The sequence below is a fragment of the Trachemys scripta genome, chromosome 10 (assembly GCF_013100865.1).
Source record: "Trachemys scripta elegans isolate TJP31775 chromosome 10, CAS_Tse_1.0, whole genome shotgun sequence".
NCBI classification, from domain to species: domain Eukaryota; kingdom Metazoa; phylum Chordata; order Testudines; family Emydidae; genus Trachemys; species Trachemys scripta.
The window spans coordinates 8,645,721-8,671,159 of record NC_048307.1 but is presented as its reverse complement, the minus strand read 5'-3'; the positions used below and the strand labels follow the sequence as shown (position 1 = coordinate 8,671,159).

Below are 25,439 nucleotides of genomic sequence, written 5' to 3'. Positions count from 1 at the left end.
ATTGCCACTAAAGCCTTCTCACTTAGAGCTGAAAATGCATAAAGAGTATGGAACAAGTTGTCTATAGTATTTATTTTAAATCAAATTTCTCATTCATCCCCCAATTCCTGATCCTTTTGCAGAGTCTATTAATCCCAATATTAAAATCACTATTCTCTATTAAATAACAGCAGCTAACCTGTTGTAGGAAATACCCCTATATAATGCCGTTTTCACTGGATTAATATCAAAGTTTCTAATATCTGGTAAACAATTAAAACACTTTTGGTTTAGAAGTAAGCAATTTTTTACTTGGCTATTGTAAGAATAATATTGGAGTAGTGTGCACATACGGATTTGTGTTTTCTTGTTAGACAAAAATTAAAGGAAGCGTACACATATACTCTCTATAGTCTATCTCAGTGATTCATGTGTTGCTGACTTAGACTTGCTGGGGCCCAGGGCCAAAGCTCAAGCCCGAGTTGAAGGGCTTCAGCCCTGGGCATCAGGACTAAGGTTAGAGGCCCCCTGCCTGGGGTTGAAGCCTTTGGGCTTTGGCTTTGCCCCCTCCACCCAGGGTGACGGGGCTTGGGCAGGCTCAGGCTTCGATGCCCTCTCCTGGGGTCCTGTAGTAATTTTTATTGTCAGAAGGGGGTCACAGTGCAATGAAGTTTGAGAACCCCTGGTCTATCTAATCACATATCAGTCATACAAAGGGTAAATCCCTGAAAGCACTTTGGTTAGGTTATATAAATGCTTGATGAACCAAGTTACTGTACATCAATGCTTGTCTGGTTTCCAAACAGTAAATGAGATGCATTTCCTGGCGTGGAAGACACACGTGACTATTTCTGTGCCTGAGGAAATGTGGGTCAATAAGCATGCATCCTACTGCTGAATTTGCAGACTCTCCAGAGACTAGCAACAATGTGACTCAGGAACACTAGACTGTCTGCAGGCACATACTGTACACATATTAATGAGATTACCACTATTCTGTTCTAATGCTGTTCACACTACACCAATGCATACCTAGCACTCATTTGTAATACATATTGGTAAATTGTGTATAAACAAGGTACTATGGACAGAGGAGGCAAGCTGAAACACTTTGGACAGAATACTCTAAGCAGTTGGAGCCAGAGAGTGATAAGCCATTCTTCCCCAAATATTTTCATTTGTCTACCCAAGAAATTGTCTGGCAGCATGAGATTAACTAGTCATTTACCTCACAGAACACCCTGGTGACCATTTCCTCCAAGCATGATTTTACAATTAGCATCAAAGGCTTTGCAGTCTCACATCATATCAATGCCATTCTTCACATAGTCACAAAACTATTATCCTCGATTTTAAATATATTTTATTTTAATAATTTTAAAAAAGCCTAGTTTTTGTGCAAGCTAAATATACAAAACAAGAAAAACATCTGAATAGCCCAAATTAAGACTTTATGAAAAGAAGGCTTTTATTTAGAATAAAGCTGTATCAGCCAGTGTTACTCTCTTGTTCTACTAATTATATAGGACAGCATCTATTTAAGCAGCCAAGTTAATGACTTCAAATTTGATCAATAGTCCCTGTTTGTACAGCATAGCACTACTAGCAGTCACCAGGGATGAACAACAAAACAAGCAAATGGTTACACCAAATCTACCAACTGAGATACAATGGGAATAAGAGAAATGTGTTCAGAGTAAGAAGCAGATCATATTTTCCATGTTTGCAGTTACAAAGAATCTCGCTCACCTCTCATTTTAGAAGATTGATCAAGATTATTCCATTGTCTATGAACATTACAGAATTGACACAAGTAAACTGTCTCTTGTATGCATAAAATATTTATCCTTATTATTCTGCTCACAACCTACTTGTGAGTTTAGTGAACTCAAGCATAATTTACAGCATGGATACAGAATGATTCCAATCTGTATCCTATACCACACAGCTATGTTAAATATTTAAGTTTGTTTTCAGCTCATGCTCTGCAGGACATGACAATTCCCTGGCATCAGAGAAACACTGTAAGCCCTTGGACCATAAGCATTAGGTTGTCCTTATCTTCACTGAGCCAACAATGAAACGGCACTTAAAGCTATTAGGCTACATACTGGAATGGAATCTGGAAAGACTAGAAAAATCCTCTTAGAAGCAGATGGAGAAGGATAAGTGTCACTGCCTAAACTTTCTATCAAAAGATGCTAGAAATTTTTTACTTCAGGACTGACTGCAAACCAAAAAACAAAATGTCAATCCAGTTCAGGATGAAAGCAATAGGTTTGTGTAGTATTATATACAAAGCTTTCTAGCTAAACTTTTCAACCTATGCCATAATTATTTGCACTGCAAAACTAGTTCATTAGCTTACTTTTCCATGTACATAATTATTAAAATATTATGACTTTCTGGATACAGCTTGGCAGCTGAGATCACACTTCTGCACTAACAGGACACCACCATTTAACTGACCTCAATCAAATCTATATGTACAATGAATGAGAATCTGAAGAGAGAACTACTGCTTTAATGTAGTATTAGGATTGAGATCTTAAAGACATAAAATTGAGAAAATTTAGAGTTACTGCTATTAGTAAATTGTTCTTATATCCAAAATCAGTGTTCAATGAATGAACAAATTATAATCCCAGTACTACTATGAAATGCTCATCTGGAAGGTGATAAATAATTGCAATGTGGCTCAATGAAAATATACCAAAGCTGCCTCCACCCTGCAAAAATATGGGACTTTTAGGTCCAAAGAGAAGATGCAATATTTTCAGAGATTACATAATATTAATTTTGCTGTGTTTTCCATGGGAAATAACGTTAATAGAGTCAAACCATGCTATGATTTGAACTAAAACCTTATAATTAATATTCTTAGAAGTTAACTGAGAAAACGTGTTCAGTGAAAAACCAAGGATTTTTTTAAACTGGCTGACCAAGTAAACATATTATATTTCACATGGATGATTAACATATACAATGCTAATATTCTAAGTCAGATTAAATTAAGTGTGAGGAAAGTATTTGCTTGGGTTTGATTTTAACATTCCTCTAACTAGATATTTCATTTACCTCCACAATACTCCATTAAAACAGAGGAAGTCCCAATGAAAAGTTCAAATTAGAGAGAAACAGAACTACAAAAACATCATCAACATATAGTTCATGCTACATCCCTGGAGACAGTGACTGCTACTAGACTGCTGCAATGCAGAGTATGGAGACGCTCAGAACGATGGGTTTCCTCATTGTACTTTCAACCTACGGAATGTACTTGCACTTGTTATGACAGCTTTACTATACATATTTTATCATTTTAAAAATTACACTAGCAACAGAACAATTTTGAACTGTTCTTTTGCACAGAATAATCCAAGATATTCAATCCTAACCTACTGCTTCAGTTCATGTCATATTCATAGTTCTCATACCCTCAAATGTCTTATTTCTAACCCAAACATCTAAAACAAAGGTCATACCTATTTAGAACATGTAACACTAAAACTGAAAGGATGAAAAAAGCCAAGTCAGGCAAAATTTAGTAGACAACCGATAATTTAACTTCTGAATACAACATTCAAAAAGTATGAAACATTATTCCACTCCTTATTAGGAACACACTCAGAACACTTCAAAATGAAATAATATTGTGTTTAAAAAAAGCACAAGCTATTCTAAACTACTGTAGAATGGTAGAAATTTGATGCATTGTTTTGAATGTGAACTAGTGAGATCTCTTAGAGCACTTTGCAAATGTAAAAAAAAATTAATATTTGAAGGACGTAGTGAGAAACGGTAAATTAAATAGTATTCTACCAAGACAACAAAGAGGAGTGTCTCAATGTCATGTCAAAACTGTTCACCTGAAGTAAGTAGGAAGTTTTCCTAGTGATGGCTATCAATTTCTGCAAAGTCAAAGCTTACATTTAAAACATTAAGTTTCTATCCTTTCTGGTTATGAACATAGCAGTTCGGCTACCTTCTGAAGTCTGCAGACAGATAGCTCTAGAGCACCTCTGCTCTTGCTTACAACCTTGCCAAACTAAGGAAGAGTGCAATCTGACCAGAACTGCCTTTTTTCACTGCTGCTATACAGAACTAATGAATACCTATAAAACTGACAGGTATCAACTCCTGTTCTCTGGATGAGTCAGGCTGGCCAAAAGTATCTACTGATTCTCTGGACCACTTTTTCCAGCCTCCTACATCAAGGGTAGGTCTACACTTACTTCCTGGTTCGGTGGCAGACAATCAATCTTCTGGGATCAATTTATCGCGTCTTGTCTAGACGCGATAAATCGATCCCGGAAGTGCTCGCCGTCGATGCTGGTACTCCAGCTCGGCGAGAGGAGTACGCAGCATCGACGGGGGAGCCTGCCTGCCGCGTCTGGACCCGCGGTAAGTTCGGACCAAGGTACTTCGAATTCAGCTACGTTATTAACGTAGCTGAATTTGCATACCTTAGTCCGAAGTGGGGGGTTAGTGTGGACCAGGCTCTAGACTCCATGGTCCTAAAAAGAAAATCAGACTCATGACCAGGTGTGGGACTTCCAACATGATTCTTTCCATTGCTACAACCATAAAAGGGGCACCACTGAGGCATCTGAAAGCATAACAGTCTTATTTAACAATTAACCACCACCTGCTGATTGACAGCAGCGCGAGTGCAGAAAAGTTCCAGGAAACAAGTAGGTCATTTTGGTTTTACTTGGTACGCAGATTAGTACAGTGAAGCTCATCTGTCAAAATGTACAGAGCCTTTGGATCAATTAATCAATCTCAAAAATACGTATTCCAATAACATTTATATCATTTCACACCTCCCCAAATGAATAGTAATTCTTTCCTTTGGTCTCCCAAAAGTCTGAAGCTTTTTCTGTATACAACATTTGTATGCTTAATAGCTTGAAATAATAAAGAAGTGGTACTATTTTCTCTGAAATTTTGTTTTATTCCCTCCCTTTTACACCATCCCCAATCAGCTAGGAATAATTCTCAAATCTGTTCTAGTTCAGCTTGGAAGTAGAGCTCACAGGCTTGATAAGCATGCAGAACAGGAAATGCTTTGAATTGCAGACTACTTAGAACACTTATTTTCCCAAGCAAGTTTTTACAAATTCAGTTTGATGTGTGGTTTTATAATTTTTAATTCCCACTAAAGCATATCCAAACACTATCGCTAGACAAGTCAAAGAAGAATGAGAATCACTACCGTGGCTTCCAATACTACATGAGTTTCAAACAATCCAGCTACAGGGAAGCAAAACTTGCTCCGTAAATACTGGTGGACCTTTGCTATTGAAGGGAGGCCTCTAAATTGAGAAGGCATTTAATTTTTAAACTAAAAACTGAAAATAACAGTGGCCTTTTACATTTTTATTTTGTTTCCAAAAGTCCTGCAATAGATGAGGCAAGAAGGTTACTACCAGCAGGTGGAGAGAGTAGACAGGAGAATTACAACAACACAGATTATGTTTGTTGCCCATATTTTTATTTTTATATACACAGAGAGAGATCTAAACAATACTTATTCAATAAGAAGTGTTACGTTTATACAACATTCAGGTTTTAAATTGAAGTCAAGAAATGGAAAAAATATGCTTCTCAGTGTAACATTAATTTGCCCGTATTGCCATAACACTTTAAATTACTAGTTACTGTTAAATGTATACTTCACTACACAGTATGTATACGTTAATCTTGCAAAGAAAACTATCATTTTCATTTTCTGATATGCTTTTACATTTGTAAACTTAATGTTACATTAATAAAGGCTTTGGTTTGCATTTAACTTCTGAATTTAAGAAAAAAACTCCCCCACACATTACCCAGTAAATGCTTCATGCCAGTACTAAATTTCACACCTGAATTGAATAAAGTGATGAAAGAAGGGCAAATATATACCTTTGCTGCTTGATGGCATCATGGACCAGGGGATAGGGAATGGACTGGGTGTCAAAAGAACTGGGTTCCATTCCTAGTTCTGTCACTGATTTAGCTGGGCAATCTCACATAAATTACCCCTTTTACCATTTCACATATCTGTACCTCAGTACTCATCTGTAAATTGGGGATAACAATCATTTGTTAAGCTTTTTGAAATATAAAGGAGATCAAAACCATTGCTGTTTGGTGGTAGAGAATTTTAAGTCTAGGTTAACCAAGCAATGATATATCACTTCACATAGTGGAGGTGCTCTTCCCAATGGAAAGAGGTTTTTTAAAATCAAGATCACAGGATTTTCAGAAAATTTCACAAATCCAGAAAATTGTGGCACCTTGCTATTTTTGCACCCATCAATTTCTTCTTTCCCTGATGCTAAAGTATTTGAGGAGTCTGTCATTTCAATAAGCCATTTACAAACAATGAGAGTGTGCATAATTTGAAAATTAGTGATAAGAGAATTGCCTGTTAAAAACAACCACCTTAAACAGCTAGGTTGACCTTATTTGTGGCCATCTTAAAGAAAAGAGGGACACTGCTGATATTTCAGCTATTGTCTAAAAATGCCAAAGTCAATGCTACTTCAAGAACCCAACAAAACTGGCACACTTTCAATAAGAGGTTAACATCACAACACAAGCCTGTGTTCACATACCCTGGTCAGAAGAAAACAGTTCAAATTCTTAGGCTTGGTCTACACTCAAAAAAAAAAAAAAAAAAAGGAGTTAGCTCAACCTAGCTACATTGCTCAGTGCCATGAAAAATGTCATGCCCGGTGTGACGCAGTTTGGTTGACCTAACCTCCACTGTAGACATTGCTAGGTCGACGGAAGAATGCTTCCATCAACCTAGCTACCACCTCATATGGAGGTAGATTAACTACATCAATGGAAAAATCCCTTCCATTGATGTAGGAAGCACTACACTGATGCTACAGCTGCACTGCTATAGTGTAGACAGGTTTCAGAGTAGCAGCCGTGTTAATCTGTATCCGCAAAAAGAAGAACAGGAGTACCTGTGGCACCTTAGAGACTAACAAATTTATTAGAGCATAAGCTTTCGTGGACTACAGCCCACTTCGGATGCATAGTGTAGACAGTCTCTTGTTAAACAGGGCTTCTCCATTATTCTTAAAATAATTTCTTTTAACAATCAGGTATTCATTATCCCTGAATCTGACACACATTTGAACTACTTGTATAAAACTGAAGTTCTGCATTGTAAACTTGAGTGTAAAGTCATATACTGATGTTTCCAAAGACTTCCAAAGAATATTTTTCTAAGAAGATGTATTCAAAAAAGCTATTAACACTAATCATTGAAGAATGAAGTTACACAATTTTCAGTTAGAGTGCAGCATCAAGTCCATTTAAAAAATTGTTATATACACTGATTAATCAAACACAAATATAAATTTACCAAACTTTCTCATTATGATTATCTTTGGGCCGAGAAGCAAGCATAAGAGGTTTCAACCCAAAGTATAGTGATCACTGTGAAGCATATAAATTACATAGCTGGATTAAGTACTACGGAACATGTGTTATTATGCATATAAAACTTCTATTGACTTAGTAAATGTAGCACAATCCATGTACAGTACATTTAGCTCTTCATGTGCATTTAAAAATCTGGACTTTTTAGACTTTGCACTTTCAGTATAACAATTAGAAATGTTCGTTTCACAAAATGCTCTCTTTTCAGCAAGCTTTTTGGGTAGTATTTGCCATGGGTTAATAGTAAATATGATAGTATCGATCAAAGGGGCATAGAGTTTTCAACCCATCATACTTATGAGCATGGTACATTTACTGGATGCAAGCCAGGCACCATTCAGCGTCTGAAAAAACATCAATTCAGCTTTACATTAACAGTCATCTTGAGTACAAAGTGAATCAAATGCCAGCTGTCTAAAATACATTTCCACAACTTTCTTTTACCTACATCTTAAAGAGAAAGATACAATAAATCTCTACACTGTAATATACTCCACACTCTGGAGACCAAAAAGTTTACTATTAAAAAAAAATACATTACCTCTTTCATCAACATAATCGGATTTATCTTGCCATTTTGTAAAGGAAATAAGAGATGCAAATCTTCAGATAGTAGAATGCTGAACTACAGAGGGTTCAGATCAGTGCTGCATTTTATTTTAATCTAATCATTTGAGTGAAAGTATAATCAGAAGACTGAAGTACAAAGATACAAAAAGCATAATGAGCATTCTATACTTTTCCCCAAAAGTACAATAATAAACCCCACTTTATTGAAAGATGCTAAATTGCAAAATTTACAAAGAGACTATCAAGTTTAAAAAAAACTCATCTGAATTTTTTTTAAACTAGTATTACTGGTAAGAGCTAAGATACTCTAAAAGGTTAGAGAACACTATCTTACTTTTCAGCTTATTGTTTGTATATTTCATTCTCCTGCATAGTTAGTCTCCCCTGTTTGTGTAGATCTTTTGCAGTCATTGGAGAGAGAAAAAAAATCTAAGTATTTGGTAAATATGACTAAGATCATAAACACTGGCAAGGAAACTTAATGACAGAATATCTGAAATCATTTTTTAAATTGATAATTTCAAATTGACAGTGTTCCTTTAAACTTGCGTTGTTTACAGCACACTCTAATTGGGTATTAGAAATTAAAGAATAAAATAGAAAGTTACTATAATATAAACACCTAGCTGCAGATGATTCTTCACAATTTCAAGAAACCATAAGAGCAAGAGTCAGACTCAGATAGTAAAACATTTAAATTGCTTCATCATGCCACAGCCAGCCTAAACCTTTGGGTTCACTGATGAATGTCTGTAGCATCATGTCTCAGCCAATTAGAATTCCTTTCAGCTGCAATGGAGGTGAACACAGCTGGAATTGATGGAGTAGCATGCATCATCACCACATACTCATTGATTAGGCATTATTTTAACATTATTCTGAAATAACCGTGGATTGTTTTACCCACAAATAGACGGATGAACATTCCAATTAAATACTCAAGTTTGTTAAACTGCATTACTACACACAGTAATTTCGATATCTTTAAAACAAACAAGAGGTTAAAAAAAAATCTTGCTCTGCCTACTCTACCCATCTATGCTCTGAGTTTGGTGGCCTTAGGGATTTTTGTCTGCTGCGCTTACAGTGACCTTGACAACAAGCCAGTCTGAATTTTGGCCTGTAACTTGACAAAAATCATTTGCTGAAGAGGAAGGCATCAAGCTATTTATACCCTTTTATGAGTTGTTTTGTTTTTTTAGTTTTTCTTCACAGAATACAACCCAACTTTGCTATCTAAGCCAAGTTAGTGTCACGAACATATCTTCCAATGTAGACACTCCCAAAATATTCCCAGGATGTGTGTCTCGCTTCAGAAACAGAATAATTTAATTCACACAAACACACACCACAGAAGGGTTGGGGAGGCTCAAAATGTTGCCTTTTAAGGTCTACACAAGGCAGTTACTGGGATTTGAGGAGAGGCAGAACATATTCTCTGATTTCCCACTCAGAAATTAAGAGAATTGCAATAGCATTTTAGTATCAAACGGTCTTGAATCACAATTTACAAGCAGGCAGTCTACCCAACTGGAGTATGGAATTGCAGATTTTCCTTTTTCAAAAGGAAAGCTAAACAATTAATGTTTTACATTCAAGTTGCTTCTCCTACCACACACACAGACCTCATCTACACTGAGGCACTGGTGAAAATCTTCCACCAACTCTATCAACACTAGCAACAGTGGGAATGTTAATGTGGACTGACTGTCTTTAACAATGTGTCTTCTAGAATCTGCTCTAGATAGAGTTAGATAATATGGCAGCAAAAAAACTGGTAGTCAGTCAACACTAGCACTCATTTCTAGCACAGAGGGAGGTGTCAAGCAATTATGGAAGATTTTCAGAAAGACTTCAGTGCAGACCACAGCCACTCACACCAAACTCTAAAACCTATCTGCAACAGGAAACGTACAGTATGCAGTTTATAATGGTTGTCAGTAAGAGGTATCCTGGACTAATGTTCTATAAAGTTTAACTTTCAGCCTAGAAAGAGACAAATCATCTTCAGCAGCAAAATAGCAGTCGCCTTGTCCATACTGGGAAGCTGAACTGTTGCTGAGAATAGTTCTCAGTTCCCTCTGAATCAAAATTGCACATGGTTAAAGTGCTAGTACAGACAAAAATTTTCAGCAGCATTCCAGAATTTTATCCTGTCTACAGAAGGACTTGAAATATTTCAAGTATTGCTTCCAATGGAACCATTGTGGAGAACCATGTTCAGCAAAGATAGAGAAGAGAACTCACTACTTTATATCTTCTTCTTATTTATTTTTATACCCAAGGACATTAAAATGAGCCACATGATTTGCACATGACTAAATTAAGCAGCCACATTATTGAACTGGTGTAGCCTTCATTCTTCTTTGACCCATTCCCACCATTGTTAGTCATTCCCAATAACTGTGGCCCCAATTCAGCAAAAGGATTTATGTGCTTAATGTTAGGCCCATGAGTGTTCCCACTGAAGACAAAGGGATTACTTCTGTTCTTAAGGTTAAATACATTCTTAAGTGCTGTACGGAATCAGGGCCTAAGTCCGGTTTAAAATTTATATTGTAAGCTCTCTGGGGCAGAGCATGTCTTTGTATTCTGTGAAGCACAGAGTTCCAACTTCAGCCTGTTATATACTGACACCACTCCACGCTGAAAACTTTTGTTTCACCAGCAGCAGGTAAACTGTTTGCCAGCTCCTGTCAGCAATAGGTCAATTTCCTTGTATAAATGGGGACACAACATAAAACTTAGTCACCTCTACACTACAAAATTGAAATTACTAAATAATTTTCAGAAGCATGTCCCACTCCATCCTAAATCAGTAATGAAAGTGGTGTACGTACGAATACATCATCTTCAATGCTGTTTCAGAAAACGTGACTAAAAATTAGCAAATCTCACAATTTCTGTATCTGAAATGATAATGAAGATGTTTTATCTGCTCCACTTATGCTATTTCAATATTGATTCAGTGGTTCACTACTGAAACCAATTTTCAGTAATAGTTTAACTTCTTCGCAGAGACAGAAAGAAGGCATTCGGAACAGTTACAGAAAACACAAAAATACAAGATGAAAGAGCGTTAAAAGGAATGGGTGAGAAAAGAATAGTTCTTAGTCTGGTAGATAATGAAAAGAAGAAAAAGCAGTAATTAAATTGTACAACAGTATTCCAAGTTACACTCTTTATATGAAGATTCTGAGTTTGAGAAAAGAAAGCTTTGAGTTAGGAACAATGGCGACTTTATTCTTACTTCCCCCATCCGAGAGGGATGCTGAAGCAAACTCTTTTTGAAAATTTAATTTCCTTCCACCAGGACAACAGTTTTGGGATGGTCTTGACTTCCATGTAGGAAAAAAAGACTTGTTACCCACCAGCCTGCCCATAGGAAAAGGCTGTTCTCCGTATTCCCACTCTGGTAGCTCAGTGAAGATATCAGCAGACCTATTACAAAAGTTGCACTCTGGATTCTTACCCATCAAACAAAGAAAAAAAATACAAGTTTTTTTCTCTAGTTATATGCGTCCCCTTCCATACTATGAGAGTGTCACACCATAATAAGGCTCAACTTAAATGTATACCCCAAATTAAAAAACACAGTAAGAGAACCAAAAAACTGCCACCGTGGCTAACCAACAAAGTAAAAGAAGCAGTGAGAGGCAAAAAGGCATCCTTTTAAAAGTGGAAGTTAAATCCTAGTGAGCAAAATAGAAAGGAGCATAAACTCTGGCAAATGAAGTGTAAAAATATAATTAGGAAGGCCAAAAAAGAATTTGAAGAACAGTTAGCCAAAGACTCAAAAAGTATTACAATTTTTTTTAAGTACATCAGAAGCTAAACAACTAGTGGGGCCACTGGACGATCGAGATGCTAAAGGAGCACTCAAGGGCAATAAGGCCATTGCAGAGAAACTAAATGAATTCTTTGCATCGGTCTTCATAGCTGAGAATGAGAGGGAAATGCCCAAACCCGAGCCATTTTTTTTAGGTGGCAAATCTGAGGAACTGTCCCAGATTGAGGTGTCATTCTAGGAGTATTTGGAACAAATTGATAACTAAACAGTCAGTAATAAGTCACCAGGACCAGATAATATTCACCCAAGAGTTCTGAAGGAACTCAAATGTGAAATTGCAAAACTACTAACTGTAGTCTGTAACCTATCATTTAAATCATCTTCTGTACCAAATGCCTGGAGGATAGCCAATGTGACGCCAGTTTTTAAAAAGGGCTCCACAGGTGATCCTGGCAATTACAGGCCTGACTTCAGTGCCAGGCAAACTGGTTGAAACTATTAAAGAACAAAATTGTCAGATACATAGATGAACATAATTTGTTGGGGAAGAGTCAACATGGTTTTTGTAAAGGGAAATCATGCCTCACCAATCTACTAGAATTCTTGGGGGGGGGGGGGTCAACAGACATGTGGACAAGGGGGATCCAGTGGATATAGAGCACTCAGATTTTCTTAAAGCTTTCGACAAGGTCCCTTACCAAAGGCTTCTAAGCAAAGTAAACTATCGCGGGATAAGAGGAAAGATTCTCTCATGGATTGGTAACTGGTTAAAATAGGAAACAAAGGCTAGGAATAAATGGTCAGTTTTCAGAATGGAGAGAGGTAAACAGTGGTGTCCTCTAGGGGTCTGTACTGGGACCAGTCCTATTCAACATATTCATAAATGATCTGGAAAAAGGGGTAAACACTGAAGTGGCAAAATGTGCAGATGATACAAAACTATTCAAGATAGTTAAGTCCCAGGGAAACAGCAAAGAGCTACAAAAGGATCTCTCAAAACTAGATGACTGGGCAACAAAATGGCAGATGAAATTCAATGTTGATAAATGCAAAATAATGCACACTGGAAAACATAATCCCAACTATACATATAAAATGATGGGGTCTAAATTAGCTGTTACCATTCAAGAAAGACATCTTGGAGTCATTGTGGATAGTTCTCTGAAAACATCCACTCAATGTGCAGCAGTAGTCAAAAAAGCGAACAGAACATTGGGCATCAATAAGAAAGGGATAGATAATAGGACAGAAAATATCATATTGCCTCTATATAAATCCATGGTACGCCCACATCTTGAATACTGTGTGCAGATGTGGTCGCCCCATCTCAAAAAAGATATATTGGAATTGGAAAAGGTTCAGAACAGGGCAACAAAAATGATTAGGGCAGGGGTAGGCAACCTATGGCAGGTATGCCGAAGGCAGCACGCTAGCTGATTTTCAGTGGCACTCACACTGCCCGGGTCCTGGCCACCGGTCTGGGGGGCTCTGCCTTTTAATTTAATATGAAGCTTCTTAAACATTTTAAAAAACTTATTTACTTTACATACAACAATAGTTTAGTTCTATATTATAGACTTATAGAAAGAGACCTTCTAAAAACGTTCAAATGTATGACTGGCACGCGAAACCTTAAATTAGAGTGCATAAATGAAGACTCAGCACACCACTTCTGAAAGGCTGCCGACCCCTGGATTAGGGGTATGGAACGGCTGCCATATGAGGAGAGATTAATAAGACTGGGACTTTTCAGCTTGGAAAAGAGACAACTAAGGGGGGGATACGATAGAGGTCTATAAAATCATGACTAGTGTGGACTAGTAAATAAGGAAATGTTATTTACTTCCTCTCATAACACAAGAAGTAGGGGTCACCTAATGAAATTAATAGGCAGCAGGTTTAAAACAAGCAAAAGGAAGTATTTCTTCACACAACGCACAGTCAACCTGTGGCACTCCTTTCCAGAGGATGTTGTGAAGGCCAAGACTAACAGGGTTCAAAAAAGAACTAGATAAATTCATGGAGGATAGGTCCATCAATGGCTATTAGCCAGGATGGACAAGGATGGTGTCCCTAGCCTCTGTTTGCCAGAAGTTGAGAATGGGCGACAGGGGATGGATCTCTTGATGATGACCTGTTGTGTTCATTCTCTCTGGGGCACCTGGCATTGGTCACTGTCAGAAGATGGGATACTGGGCTAGATGGACCTTTGGTCTGACCCAGTATGGCCGTTCGTATGTCTTATGAATTTACTCTCACAGCCTCTTTGTATGGTGAGGCAATAGTATTATCCCCACTGCACAAATGGGGAACCGAGGCACTGAGATTCAGTGACTTGTTCAAGGTCACAGAGGAAGTTTGTGGTAAAGCCAGGACTGAACTCTGTCCAGTGCTCCAACCACAAAGCCACCTGACTCCCAGAAGAGTGTCTGCGGTACAGGAGTTGAGACAATCACTACAGGAGAGAAATTGAGGTAAAAATAAAGAAAGAAAGTTTTGGTCATAGATTTTGATGAAATCCCGTGCTATTATCCAGAGTTTGTAGTGACTCTATTGTTATTCCCTGCTCCTCCCCACCACCCCACTGTGTACAACCAAATCATTTCCTTGTCCAGATGGTGTAACATACTGAGCTTATTAACCAGTCATTTCAATTTTCACCCCTGAATCATAATAGTCAGACCAGTACCAGGACAATGCTTTTCTACAACCAGTAAACCACATTCTGTATGAAAATGTGAGAAAAACAGCTATGTACAACACATTAGGTACTTAGTACTTCTGACAAGACGAAGACAGATGTGTAGTGCTATTCAACATTTCTAAAAATGAGACATAAAACTGTCTGGGTCACCAATCTCAATGTTGCTATTGATCAGTCAGTTAACTTTGCTGCAAGCAATATTACATTAATAATGAAGCCAAAGCAAGACAAGCTAATACATTTGTGACAAGTGCTTTTCAAATTTGCCTTTTCACTAACTGTAAGTGCATTCTATCTAAAATATAATTTAATATTTTACTTTGAACTTTAAGTCAATTTATTCCCCAAATGTTTAAGTTGCAGGTGAGTTTACTTACAAAATGTTTGGAAGCCATGCTTTTGAAATATACTGATCATTCAGTTTTATATACTCTAAATTTCATCCAGAGTTTATTGTAAGTATTGGTATGTACAACCATTCTCCCTCCTCCCCCTTTCTTTGATACTATTAACGCAACCATCTCTCTTGCAAAAATCAGATCTGTAACCCAGGAGTCACCTTTTAGTGCTCCCACTTGCCTCAGACATCCAGGCTGCCTCCAAATCTTGTTGCTTGTTCCTCCATAACATTTCTAAATCCAACCTTTTTTTCTTGTCAAGACAGATAGGACTCCCATCTATACCCTCATTGCACCTTTACTGCACCCTCCAATCTGTACAAAATGCAGTTAAAATAGTCTTCCTTGCCTATCACTCCGACCATGTCATCCTTCTCTTCAATCTCTCCAGTGGCTCCCCACCTCCATGATATCAAGTTAAAAATAGTTGTCTTACTTTCAAGGCCCTTCACAATTCCATCCCTCCCAACTTATCCGCTCATGTTTTATCACACTGCTCCTCTCCACCCCAGCTCCCTTTCTTTTCTGTCAATTAGAATTGCCTCTGCTACCAACTTGTCCATTCAGCCCATAAAGATCTTTGCATTTTCTTTCACTCAGATTCTTATGCATGAACCCCTTTCCCCAGAACTGATCCATAGGGCTATTACTACCCTTTCTTCCTTTAAATTGCTTCCCAACTCCCAATACTGCCACCAAAGTACCTACAGACAACCAACTTCTAAAGCCTAGGCCAAGAAGCAGTTGGGGAAAGTCACTCTTTGCTATTTTTTATTTTGCAATTATATCAATAAATGTATACATATAAAATGTTATATTTATTGTTTCCATCTTCCCTACACTTCATATTGTGCACATCTTTTTAGGTTTTATGTCATTTGAGGATGGGTGTCAAGTCTCCATCTTTGCATAGTACTCAGCGCGATGTGATAACAATCCTCATCAAGGCTTCTAAGTGCTACTAGAAATCTCAAAACCTTAAATGTTTTGGGACCTGCCCGACAAACCCCTCTGCCCAAGTGACACTGCCACAGCAAAACACAACAAAGATGCTTGAGCTGGAACACTGGAGAAACATCCTCTGTGAAGGCCCCCTGGTCTTTGAAATGCAATCCTCCCTTGAACAGCAGACCTTTCAGATACGAGGTACAACCCATTTAGGACTTTTCTACACTATTTTTTTTTTTCTTTCCTTCTTTCCATTGAAAGGGAGAGAGAGCGCTCTCATTCTTACACTACCACTGATAACATTAATATACACGTTTTTACACTGTGTTGTCCAGAGTTGCTCTGAAAAGCAACAGACAACATGATTGTAAAAACCAGTGCACGCCTTACCTCCACCAGGATCTTATTTGCTCAGGCTTTGGGGAAAGCTGGAGTATAGGGGGGAGATCAGAGTGCTTGAGATCTGTGAAAGGTGGGATCATTCTATTCTATGGACTGGCTTTTTATTGTTTTGTTTTAAACGGGGGGGAGGGGGTGGGATTTGCAATTTTTTTTTTTTTTTATGGATAGCATTGTGACAGAGCTCACAGTGTCTGATCCTGTCCACAAGCAGTTGTGTTTTTAATCACTGTCAAAGTGTCTAGAACTTGGGATAAGTAAAAATAAATAAGATGTTTCTGTTAATGCAAACGTTTGTGTGTGTACAAGAATGAAGTTCATTTCTTTAAACACAGGAGATGTGAACACTGGTAGAATCTTTCATTTATGAAGTGGTCCTTGAAGGCATCTTCTATGTAAGTGGTATTTACATAGTAATTTTCAGTTGATATAAAACAACAGAGATGGTTTATAATCACAGGAAAAGAAATTGCAAGTCACAAGGCAACATGATGTAGGTAGTATATCAAACAGAAGATGTCCTGTTTTGTTTCAATTCGGCTTCTCTCTCTCAACAACAAAACAGAATGTAGTAACAAGAGACATATTAGCTATAGTTATTCAAAGTTGATCAGTCAACAAGCACATTTCAAATGAAGCAAGAAGTAAAATATATGTTTAATACTTCTGAAGGGACAAATCTCCAAAAGTAGTAGTTATTTATTTTTAGAATAAATCTTGCAGATTTTAACTCACTGTAGGGGTTATTTATTAATAAAACTGAAAGTAAGATTGACCAGGTGGCAGATTCCTCAATATAGTTTAAAGAATGTTATGCTCAAACAAGTCACCAAAGTTATTTCATTAACAAAAAATGCAGCATCTTCCGAAATGCTTTGAATTATGAAGGTCGATTCATGCAAACTAGAAGTGAAAATGAAGATACAAGCTACCTGACGCAGTATTTGTTTAAAAAATGCAAAACCAGTAACTTCTGTTCAGAATAATTTTTACTTGGGCTGTGTACAGTGTTCTGAAGAGGACTGCCAGTGTCCCTTAGACAACAATTACTCAGCTCCTTCTGAAATCAATAAAAAAGATATTCTGCACTTCTGTTTTAGAAACAATTATATGACTCTGTGAGCACGTATTTAACATACACCAGTATAAAACTATCAAATATCTATGTACTTTAAACATTTTAAAACGTTTTAGTTTCATAAAACATTCATTCTATCTTTAAAGTCCTTTTCTCACAAAGCCTAAATTCTAAACCAGTAGTAGTTTAGAGCCAAGAAGATTAATGAGCTGATATCTTCCAACCAATTACTCTCCCCCCCTTCTGAAACATATATTTAATCACCCTGCTTCCTAGAAATACTATTTGAAATCAGCTAGCTTTGCACTTTATAAAAGGAAATGGGTTTTAACACAGGTGTTTATGACTGACTGCACTGTAACTAGGAACCAAATTAGGCTTATCATTAAAGCTTAACTAATGCCATATTCTCATTAAACCATGATATTTTATGTGCCAACAAAAACTATATACTGTATGTTAAATTCATGCAGTGGAATAGTATTATGGCTCTTTCAGTCAAGAAGATCCTATAGTGGCTGTACCTGTTGCCTTTCAAAACCTGTACTGGATCTTACTCATCAGTAATTCATGATGCTGTCATCTCTAGAAACAGAAATCACGTCTTTCCCTTAAAGAAGAGATGCCAATGCAGGCTGCACCTTTTATAAAACAACAGGTAATTCAGTTCTGTAAGGGTATAACAAACTGATGTACCCACTACAACCTCGTGACCAAACATGAACTTCAAAGTGTAGTATGTGATTTACTTAAGGAAAGCGAATTGGGTGAAAACATCTGAAAGAGATTAAACAGATGTTTGATTGTTCTCCTATATATATCTTCCACCAAGTGAACCTCTCCATTGCAGAAAAAAGCAAATTCATTATTAATTAGGGCTAACAAAATATAAACTATTAAGGGAGGGACTGATTTTCCATTATAAAAATTGACATGCAGAAAAATATGACTCTTTAAATACATCTAGCAAATCCAGACTTTTTTATGGGGGCAGTGGAAAGGAAAGATGCCAGGAATGGACAGGACATCTGGAGACTGCCAAAGAGGGATACTTCCCAGCAGGAACTGTCCATCCCTATGAGGCATGCATACACCAGAACTCACACATTCATCGGTTAAGGGATCTCTAATGGGCAAATGCAAAACACAACGGGAGGGGAGACATGTAAAGTTGATTGAAGAAAAAAAGCCAAAGAGGCAGTTCAGTGGTGTCTGGACTTCAGACACCTCCCACTTGACAACCCCAACTGGGAAAAAGAACAGGAACAGGAAAAAGACACTTGAGCAATACAAATGGTAGATTGTGAGGTAAGGAGATTTGCAGGAGGAAATGGTGAGAATGGAAAAACGATTGCTGGGAAACAGGGTCTGGAGAAAAATAAAGAGGAAGAGAAAAAAGGAAAGAAAAATTCTCAACTTTACCCAGCACACTAACTCAGTCCCCAGAATCACTCCGGATTTCAACAAGCTGCAGCCTCCTCAGAAACTACACCCCACGAGATAAGAGCGTCCAACCCAGCCTCATTTTTTTCCCCTGGGGGGGGAAGGAGAAGAAAACCCCCTCCACAGCCCTGAGCCCTCTGGAACCCGGCCCCAATCGCAACTCGAGAAAAGAACCACCCTGGTGGGTCCTCCCGTGATCTGCGGGGTTAGGAAACGCCCCTCCCCTAGCACCCAAACACCCCCCCCCCCCGCGGGCTTCCTTCCCAGGGAAGGGGAAATGAAACCCAGACCCTGCCTCAGGCCCCGACTGGCCAGGATTACACCCCAAGCCAGAGGAGCAACGCCGGATTTAACACAGGCGGGCTCTGATCCCCGTCCCTTTCCAGGGCCCTGCCCCCCCCAGAGGCCCTGCCCCCCGCTCCGGGGCCCGGGCCGTCCCTGCCCCCAGGACCCTCTACCCCAAAGAGGAGGGGAGAACCCGCAGCCCCCTCATGCCCCCCCGACCCCTCCCTGCCCTGCCAAGGCCCCCCCGCCCCCCCCGGGGTGGGGGCCGCGCGCGGGGGGGGGGGGGTGTAAAACCGCCGCCGCCCCGCCCCTCTCCGCTACCTGTGAGCCGGATTTTGATGCTGGAGCCGTTTCTCCGGGTCCCTGGATTCGACATCGCTCCCCGAGGAGACGGGTGGGGGTGGGGAAATCAGCCGCCGGCCACAGTCACCCCCATCCGGGCCCTGCCTCTCCCGGCCCCCGGCCTGGGCTGCCCCTGTCCGGCCGCCGCCCCACACAGCGGCCCCGCCACAGCGCCTCAGCAAGCCGCCGCTCGCAGCTCGACGCCCAGCCCGACCCGGACGAGGACTGCGCGCTCGCGCCGCCCCGAACCGCAGGCTCGCACCTCCTTCGCTCCTGCGCGAGAAGACGGCGTGACGCCAGCGCGGCGGCCAGAGGCTGCCGCCATCTTGGGGAGGTCGCCGGCTGAGCCCCGGCCAGTGTCACGCTCTGGGCGGACCGAGCAGCGCCCCCAGCGGAGGGCACGAGTATTGCAGCCACAGGGGAGCGGGTTGGTTCTTCCCCGGGAGGAGACCGAGTCTGTGCAGGATTTCAGGGTGGCCACAGGGAAACTGAGGCCTGCGCTGCGCCCTGTCCTCTGGGGCTGAGCCATGTTAGACTGCATGCACCCCATCGCCCAGGGCTTAATTTGTGCTAGGGTTGAGCCCTGGCCTCTCTCGTCTTGGCAGTTCATAGCCCTGGCACCTCTGGCTTTCTGCATCAGTTATGAATGTAAAAAACAATTACTTGAGCCCTGGCACCTAATTGCTTGGCACCTCTTTCATTACAAATTAAGCATTGTCATCACCTGTGGGACCTAGTGGGGCGGCGGCTTGCACGGCAGAGAGGGGTCGGGTGGGCATGAGGAGGCTGCGGGTTCTCCCCTCCTCCTTGGGGTAGAGGGTCCTGGCCCCCTGGTGCCCCTGGGGTGGCAAGGCCCCTGGGGGCAGGGACGGCCCAGGCAACGGAGGGGGGTGCAGGGCCTCTGGGGAGGGCAGGGAGCCAGAAAAGGGACGGGGATCAGAGCCCGTCTGTGTTAAATCCAGTTTTGCTCCTCTGGCTTGGGGTGTAATCCTGGCCAGTCGGAGCCTGAGGGGAGGGTTGGGAGTGTTGGGGGTGTTTGGGTGCTCGGTGGGGTTTCCTAACCGCGCAGATCATGGGGGGATTCACCAGGGTGGTTCTTTTCTCGAGTTGCGATTGGGGCCGGGTTCCAGAGGGCTCAGGGCTGTAGAGGGGGTTTTCTTCTCCTTTTCCCCCAGGGGAAAGAAAATGAGGCTGGGTTGGACGCTCTTATCTCGTGGGGTGTAGTTTCTGAGGAGGCTGCAGCTTGTTGAAATCCGGAATGATTCTGGGGACTGAGTTAGAGTGTGATGCTGGACTCCCTGAACCTGCTCCTATGGGGCTCAGCCCCAGCCCCATGCACTCCTGATCTCAATGACTGCAATTTGTCATATGTAGGAATGAAGCTACACACCCTGAAAAAGTTCCAGCTGGTACCAAACGCAGCAGCCTGTCTTGTTCAATATCACTAGTTGCTGTGCACTCTTCATGCCACTGTTCTCTGCTCTTCATTGGCTCCCTACTGCATACAGGATACAGTGAAAAGTCTCCATCATGATACTGAAAACCCTTTTTGGGATTGGTTCAAGCTACCTGGAAGATACCCGCTTCCTTTGCAACTATGACCACCCATAGCAGTTAAATTTCTCTGGAACAATATAGGAATTCTCATACGTACTGGATCAGACCCCTAGTCCATCTAGTGCAGTAGTCTGTCTCCAACCATGGCCAGCACCAGATTCTTTAGAGGAAGATGCAAGAAACTCCTTAGTAAACAGATGTGAGATAATCTGCCCTTGAAGAAAGTCTAATCCTAATCCCTTAATTGTTAGAGAGAGGTTTAAAACCTGAAAATATCTTTTTTAGCATTAACTATTCTAATTTTGGATATTCTTGTGATCCATATCAATGTTCAGTCCCTCTCTGAACCTTGCGAAATCCTTGGCCTCAACATCATCCTATGGCAATGAGTTCCACAGTTGAATTAAAGTATTTCCTTTTCTCAGTTATGAATTTGCTGCCTTTCAATGTCAATAAGTGTGTTCTTGTACGTGCGTTACAAGCCAGGAAGAACATGGAACTCATAGCCATGAGAGCTAAGAATGACCCTCAGAACTAAAGGCAAAGCTCTCTCCCTCAATAATTTTGTCACTCACATACATGTAAACAAATAAAAAAAAATTATAAAGCAAAACAAATCAAGCTACTTCTACTGGCTAGGAAGGGAGAGAGAGATGGTTATTGATATTTCTATTTGTAATATTTCAGAGGTATTCAGATATTACAGTGATGAGATCATATAAATATCTAAAGAGATCGATATGGCATGGCATGGAAATACCAAGACAACAAGAATTTTGGCACATTCTGGCACATTTCCATGGCACAATGTGGCAGTATCTGCTGAACTTTCCACACCACGATGTCTGGGTGCATCATGCTTACCTTCCTCACCATGTTGAATACTCATGTCTCCAGGTCTCTATGTTATGCTAAACAGGGCCGGCTCCAGGCACCATCAAAGGAAGCAGGTGCATGGGGCGGCCAATGGAAAGGGGCGGCATCTCCCGGTCTTTGGCGGCGGGTCCCTCAGTCCCTCTCGGAGCGAAGGACCCGCTGCCGAGTTGCTGCCAAAGAATGAAGCAGCGCGGTAGAGCTGTCGCCGAACTACCGCTGATCACGGCTTTATCTTTTTTTTTCTTTTCTTTTTTCCCACTTGAGGTGGCAAAAAAGCTGGAGCCAGCCCTGATGCTAAATCACAACGGTGCTCTCATGCCAGGTTGTGACAATTCCCATCTTTTCTTTCTTCTTTTACACTTTTACAGCATTCTATCTAAAGGATCTTAAATTGCTTTCCAAACATGAATTAACCCTCTCAACTATTCTGTGTTATAAAAAGAGGGGAACCCAGAGAGATATAATGATTTATTCAGGGTCACATTGCAAATTAGAGCAAGGAACAGAACCAGGAAAAGAACAGAACCTGATACCCAGTCTCCTGCTATAACTCCCATCCAACCCAAACTTTGAAATAGCCTATGTATGCTGATACAGAATATCAACTAGAATAAAAATTGCATAGATATCATAAAGCTTTGATTTACAAAGATAGGATAACGTAATTGTCTTTATAAAGAGCAAACCCGTCCTAGCTCAGGGAGCTACACAATGCTATCAGCAAAATAAACAATAATGAACATTTGAAAAATAAATACAACATAATCTCTCCCCCCAAAGAGGTGGATTTAGTCTCCTCCAAACTCTGCTTGTGTCTCTTGTATTCAAGCCATTAATAAATCTATAGATGATACCCTTTGCTAGGGCTAAGACTGGCATATCTTGATTATTTATCTGCATGTGGTGCTCTGTGTCTCAGGCAAGCACATGCTAGGTTGAACATGTTACTGGAGGAGGTTAGATGAGGCTATGCATAGCCAGACAGAAGGAGTAAACACTAGTGTGTGGCAAATAAATGTTAGCTTTTTTTTTTCTGCCGGCAAGGAGATGACCTAGTTCCCCACTCCTGCTGATTTATTGAACTGGAAGCTGGAATCAGGACGATATGCGCTTGGGTTTTGCTTTGCTTCTGACTGTATTTAAGTTGAAATCATCATCTGCTGTTGCTGGATGAAAGTGACATGGCTGGCTCCTTCCACAGGCTAAGACAGCACAGTTTCTAATCTTCCCTTCTTTGGGGTGAAAAAATTGAAGGCAGGACAGAGGAATGAGATGAAGACTCCTGGAGCATGAAGGGGTGGGGTAGTGGCTAAATGCAGTTATTTCAAGCCCCTTTCCATTAAAAAAATAATAATCATTCGGGATTTTGAAGCAGCTGCTATTGCGTGGGGGCAAAGATGATCTATAATTATAAACTACAGCTCTTCTTAACTTTGCCCACCCCTTTCCAGTGATTTTTAATAGTAAGTATGTAGCATGTAGAGGGCCAGATCCTAACCTGAAAATCTGGCTCTTAATGTTTTCCAAGTGTTGTATAGGTGTTTATTAACTCCTAGCTCCGCTAGGGACTGGACTGCCTGAAATATATTTTCAATCCAGAAGTCCCACTACTTTAAATATTTCCAGAAATCAGGACTGAGAAAGAAGGCAAGGCTATTAAGACAGGTTTCAGAGTAGCAGCCGTCTTAGTCTGTATCCGCAAAAAGAACAGGAGTACTTGTGGCACCGTATTAAGAGGAACCCCTGCGTCCCTGCTGTTTGATTTTCAGAATGCTGATGGCTAAATGCCTTGTCTCACAGGCGACGACTTTCCTTGCGGTTTGTTTTCCTCTCCAGATTGTCGTTTTTAGGAACAACAGTTGTAGAAGTTGCAATCTGTTTGCTGAGAAAGGTCTGCGATGGCTTAACTAAGCCCAGCAGCAGTTCAGCAGTGACTCTCTATACATGGAATTCTGTTGCGGTAAAGGGGGAAACTGCTTTAAGCATTCCATTGTCGTCTGCAGTCGTCGTCGTTTGTGGGGATACCCGGATATGAGAGAGACAAGGTGGGTGAGGTAATATCTTTTACTGGACCAGCTTCTGTTGGCGAAAGAGACAAGCTTGTGAGCTCTACAGAAGACGAGCTCGGTGGAGCTCAAAAGCTTGTCTCTTTCACCAACAGAAGTTGGGCCAATAAAAGATATTACCTCGCCCACCTTGTCTCTCTTATAAATTCCAGGAAGTAGACTGCAAGGAGAGGAAAACTCCATGAATGTTTGGTCTCCTAGCAGGGCCGGCTCCAGGCACCAGCTGAGCAAGCTGGTGCTTGGGGCGGCAGATTGTTGGAGGCGGCATTCTGCCCAATCCTAGGGTGGCACGGCTGCTATTTTTTTGTTGTTCTTGTTCCGCTCCGGCCGCCCTGTAGGGGGTGGCGGCGCGGAGAACCAGAGCGCCCTGCAGGGCAGTCCTCTTCCTTCCCTCCCCGCCAACCGGAGCGGAGCCCTCGCGGCAGGTGGCAGGAGGCGGCGCAGCGGGAGGGGCCGCGTGGCAACGCCCCTGCTGTAGCCCTGGCCACCCCCTTCCTGCTTCCTCCCGCTCCCCCCCGCCCCGGAGCTGCGCCGCAGGTTTTTTTTTTGCTTGGGGTGGCCAAAAAGCCAGAGCCGGCCCTGTCTCCTAGGATTGTACAGTTGGATAATATGTTCGGGTGTGATGGGTGAAATGGAGACCATCAGATGATTTTCTACGTTCACATCCTTAAAACGCTTATTCCAAGCCTTTCGACATGGGCATTCACATCCATTGTGTATTTGAATTAAACAGCAGTGCTTGAAGCCTGGACCTTCACCCCATGCTTTGTGTGTCTGATCGCCACTTTGTGCTTACGTTGGATTGCAAACTTCTCGGAGGAGAGATCAGATTCATACAAGGTTGAGGACTAGGTAGTCAGGCAACTAATCCCTTATAATTAATCCTTTGCCCTACAACTCTCTTTTGGTTGAATTTTTTAGCCCTAGCAATGATACGCAACCCAAAGATCCTACCAGCTACTCTTATTGCATAGATTGGGTGGGGTAGGGTTACACTCTGGAGCCAGACTGGTGCTTCCTTCAATGATGAGAGAAGTCAGGCAGTTCAAACACCCTCCTCCCTCCCCCCCGCCGCCCCAGTAAAAACAAAAGTGAAAATTGCCACCTCACACTCAGTCGGTGCCTGAGGCAGGGGGCCTCTCTGGTTGATGATTACAGAATAGCAGCATCAGTGAAGCAGGCAAGCAGATTCCTGTGGGTAGCAAAGTCACCCACTAGGAGACAACTGAAAGAGCACTGGCATGTGCATATTTATTCAGGCATCTATCCCAATCGTCTAGCCACTTGTACAAGAATATGCTAGCTCAGCCAGCCACAGCAAAGTCAACTGCCAAAGTATGACATCCCACCCCTGCTCATCCAACACCCCCACAACAAAACCCAAGGAAACTAAAGGAGTGTTGCAGCGTGCATTCATGTGCGCTCTTTGTGACAGGGATCCTGGCTTTGCATTTGCACAGTGTTCAGTCCCGCGGGTGCCCCCTGGGCCCTTTGGTGGTACTTAGGTGTTACTGCAATAATAAGAGATCCTAGAATGGGCATAACTACCACAACAGTA

At 41.1% G+C, this 25,439-nt stretch overlaps 1 protein-coding gene across 3 annotated transcripts in view; it reads right to left on the bottom strand.

Moving 5' to 3' along the window:
- SMURF1 (SMAD specific E3 ubiquitin protein ligase 1) overlaps positions 1 to 19,600 on the bottom strand; it is a 60,867-nt gene extending 41,267 nt beyond the window's left edge. For 2 of the 3 annotated variants that reach the window (XM_034782902.1, XM_034782904.1), the window contains exon 1: positions 19,362 to 19,600. In XM_034782902.1, coding sequence (XP_034638793.1) covers positions 19,362 to 19,416 — 55 coding nt within the window. In that variant the 5' untranslated portion in view covers positions 19,417 to 19,600. The remainder of the gene's footprint in view (positions 1 to 19,361) is intronic. The other variant, XM_034782901.1, reaches the window with a different exon arrangement.
- Between the last annotated feature and the right edge of the window lie 5,839 nt (positions 19,601 to 25,439).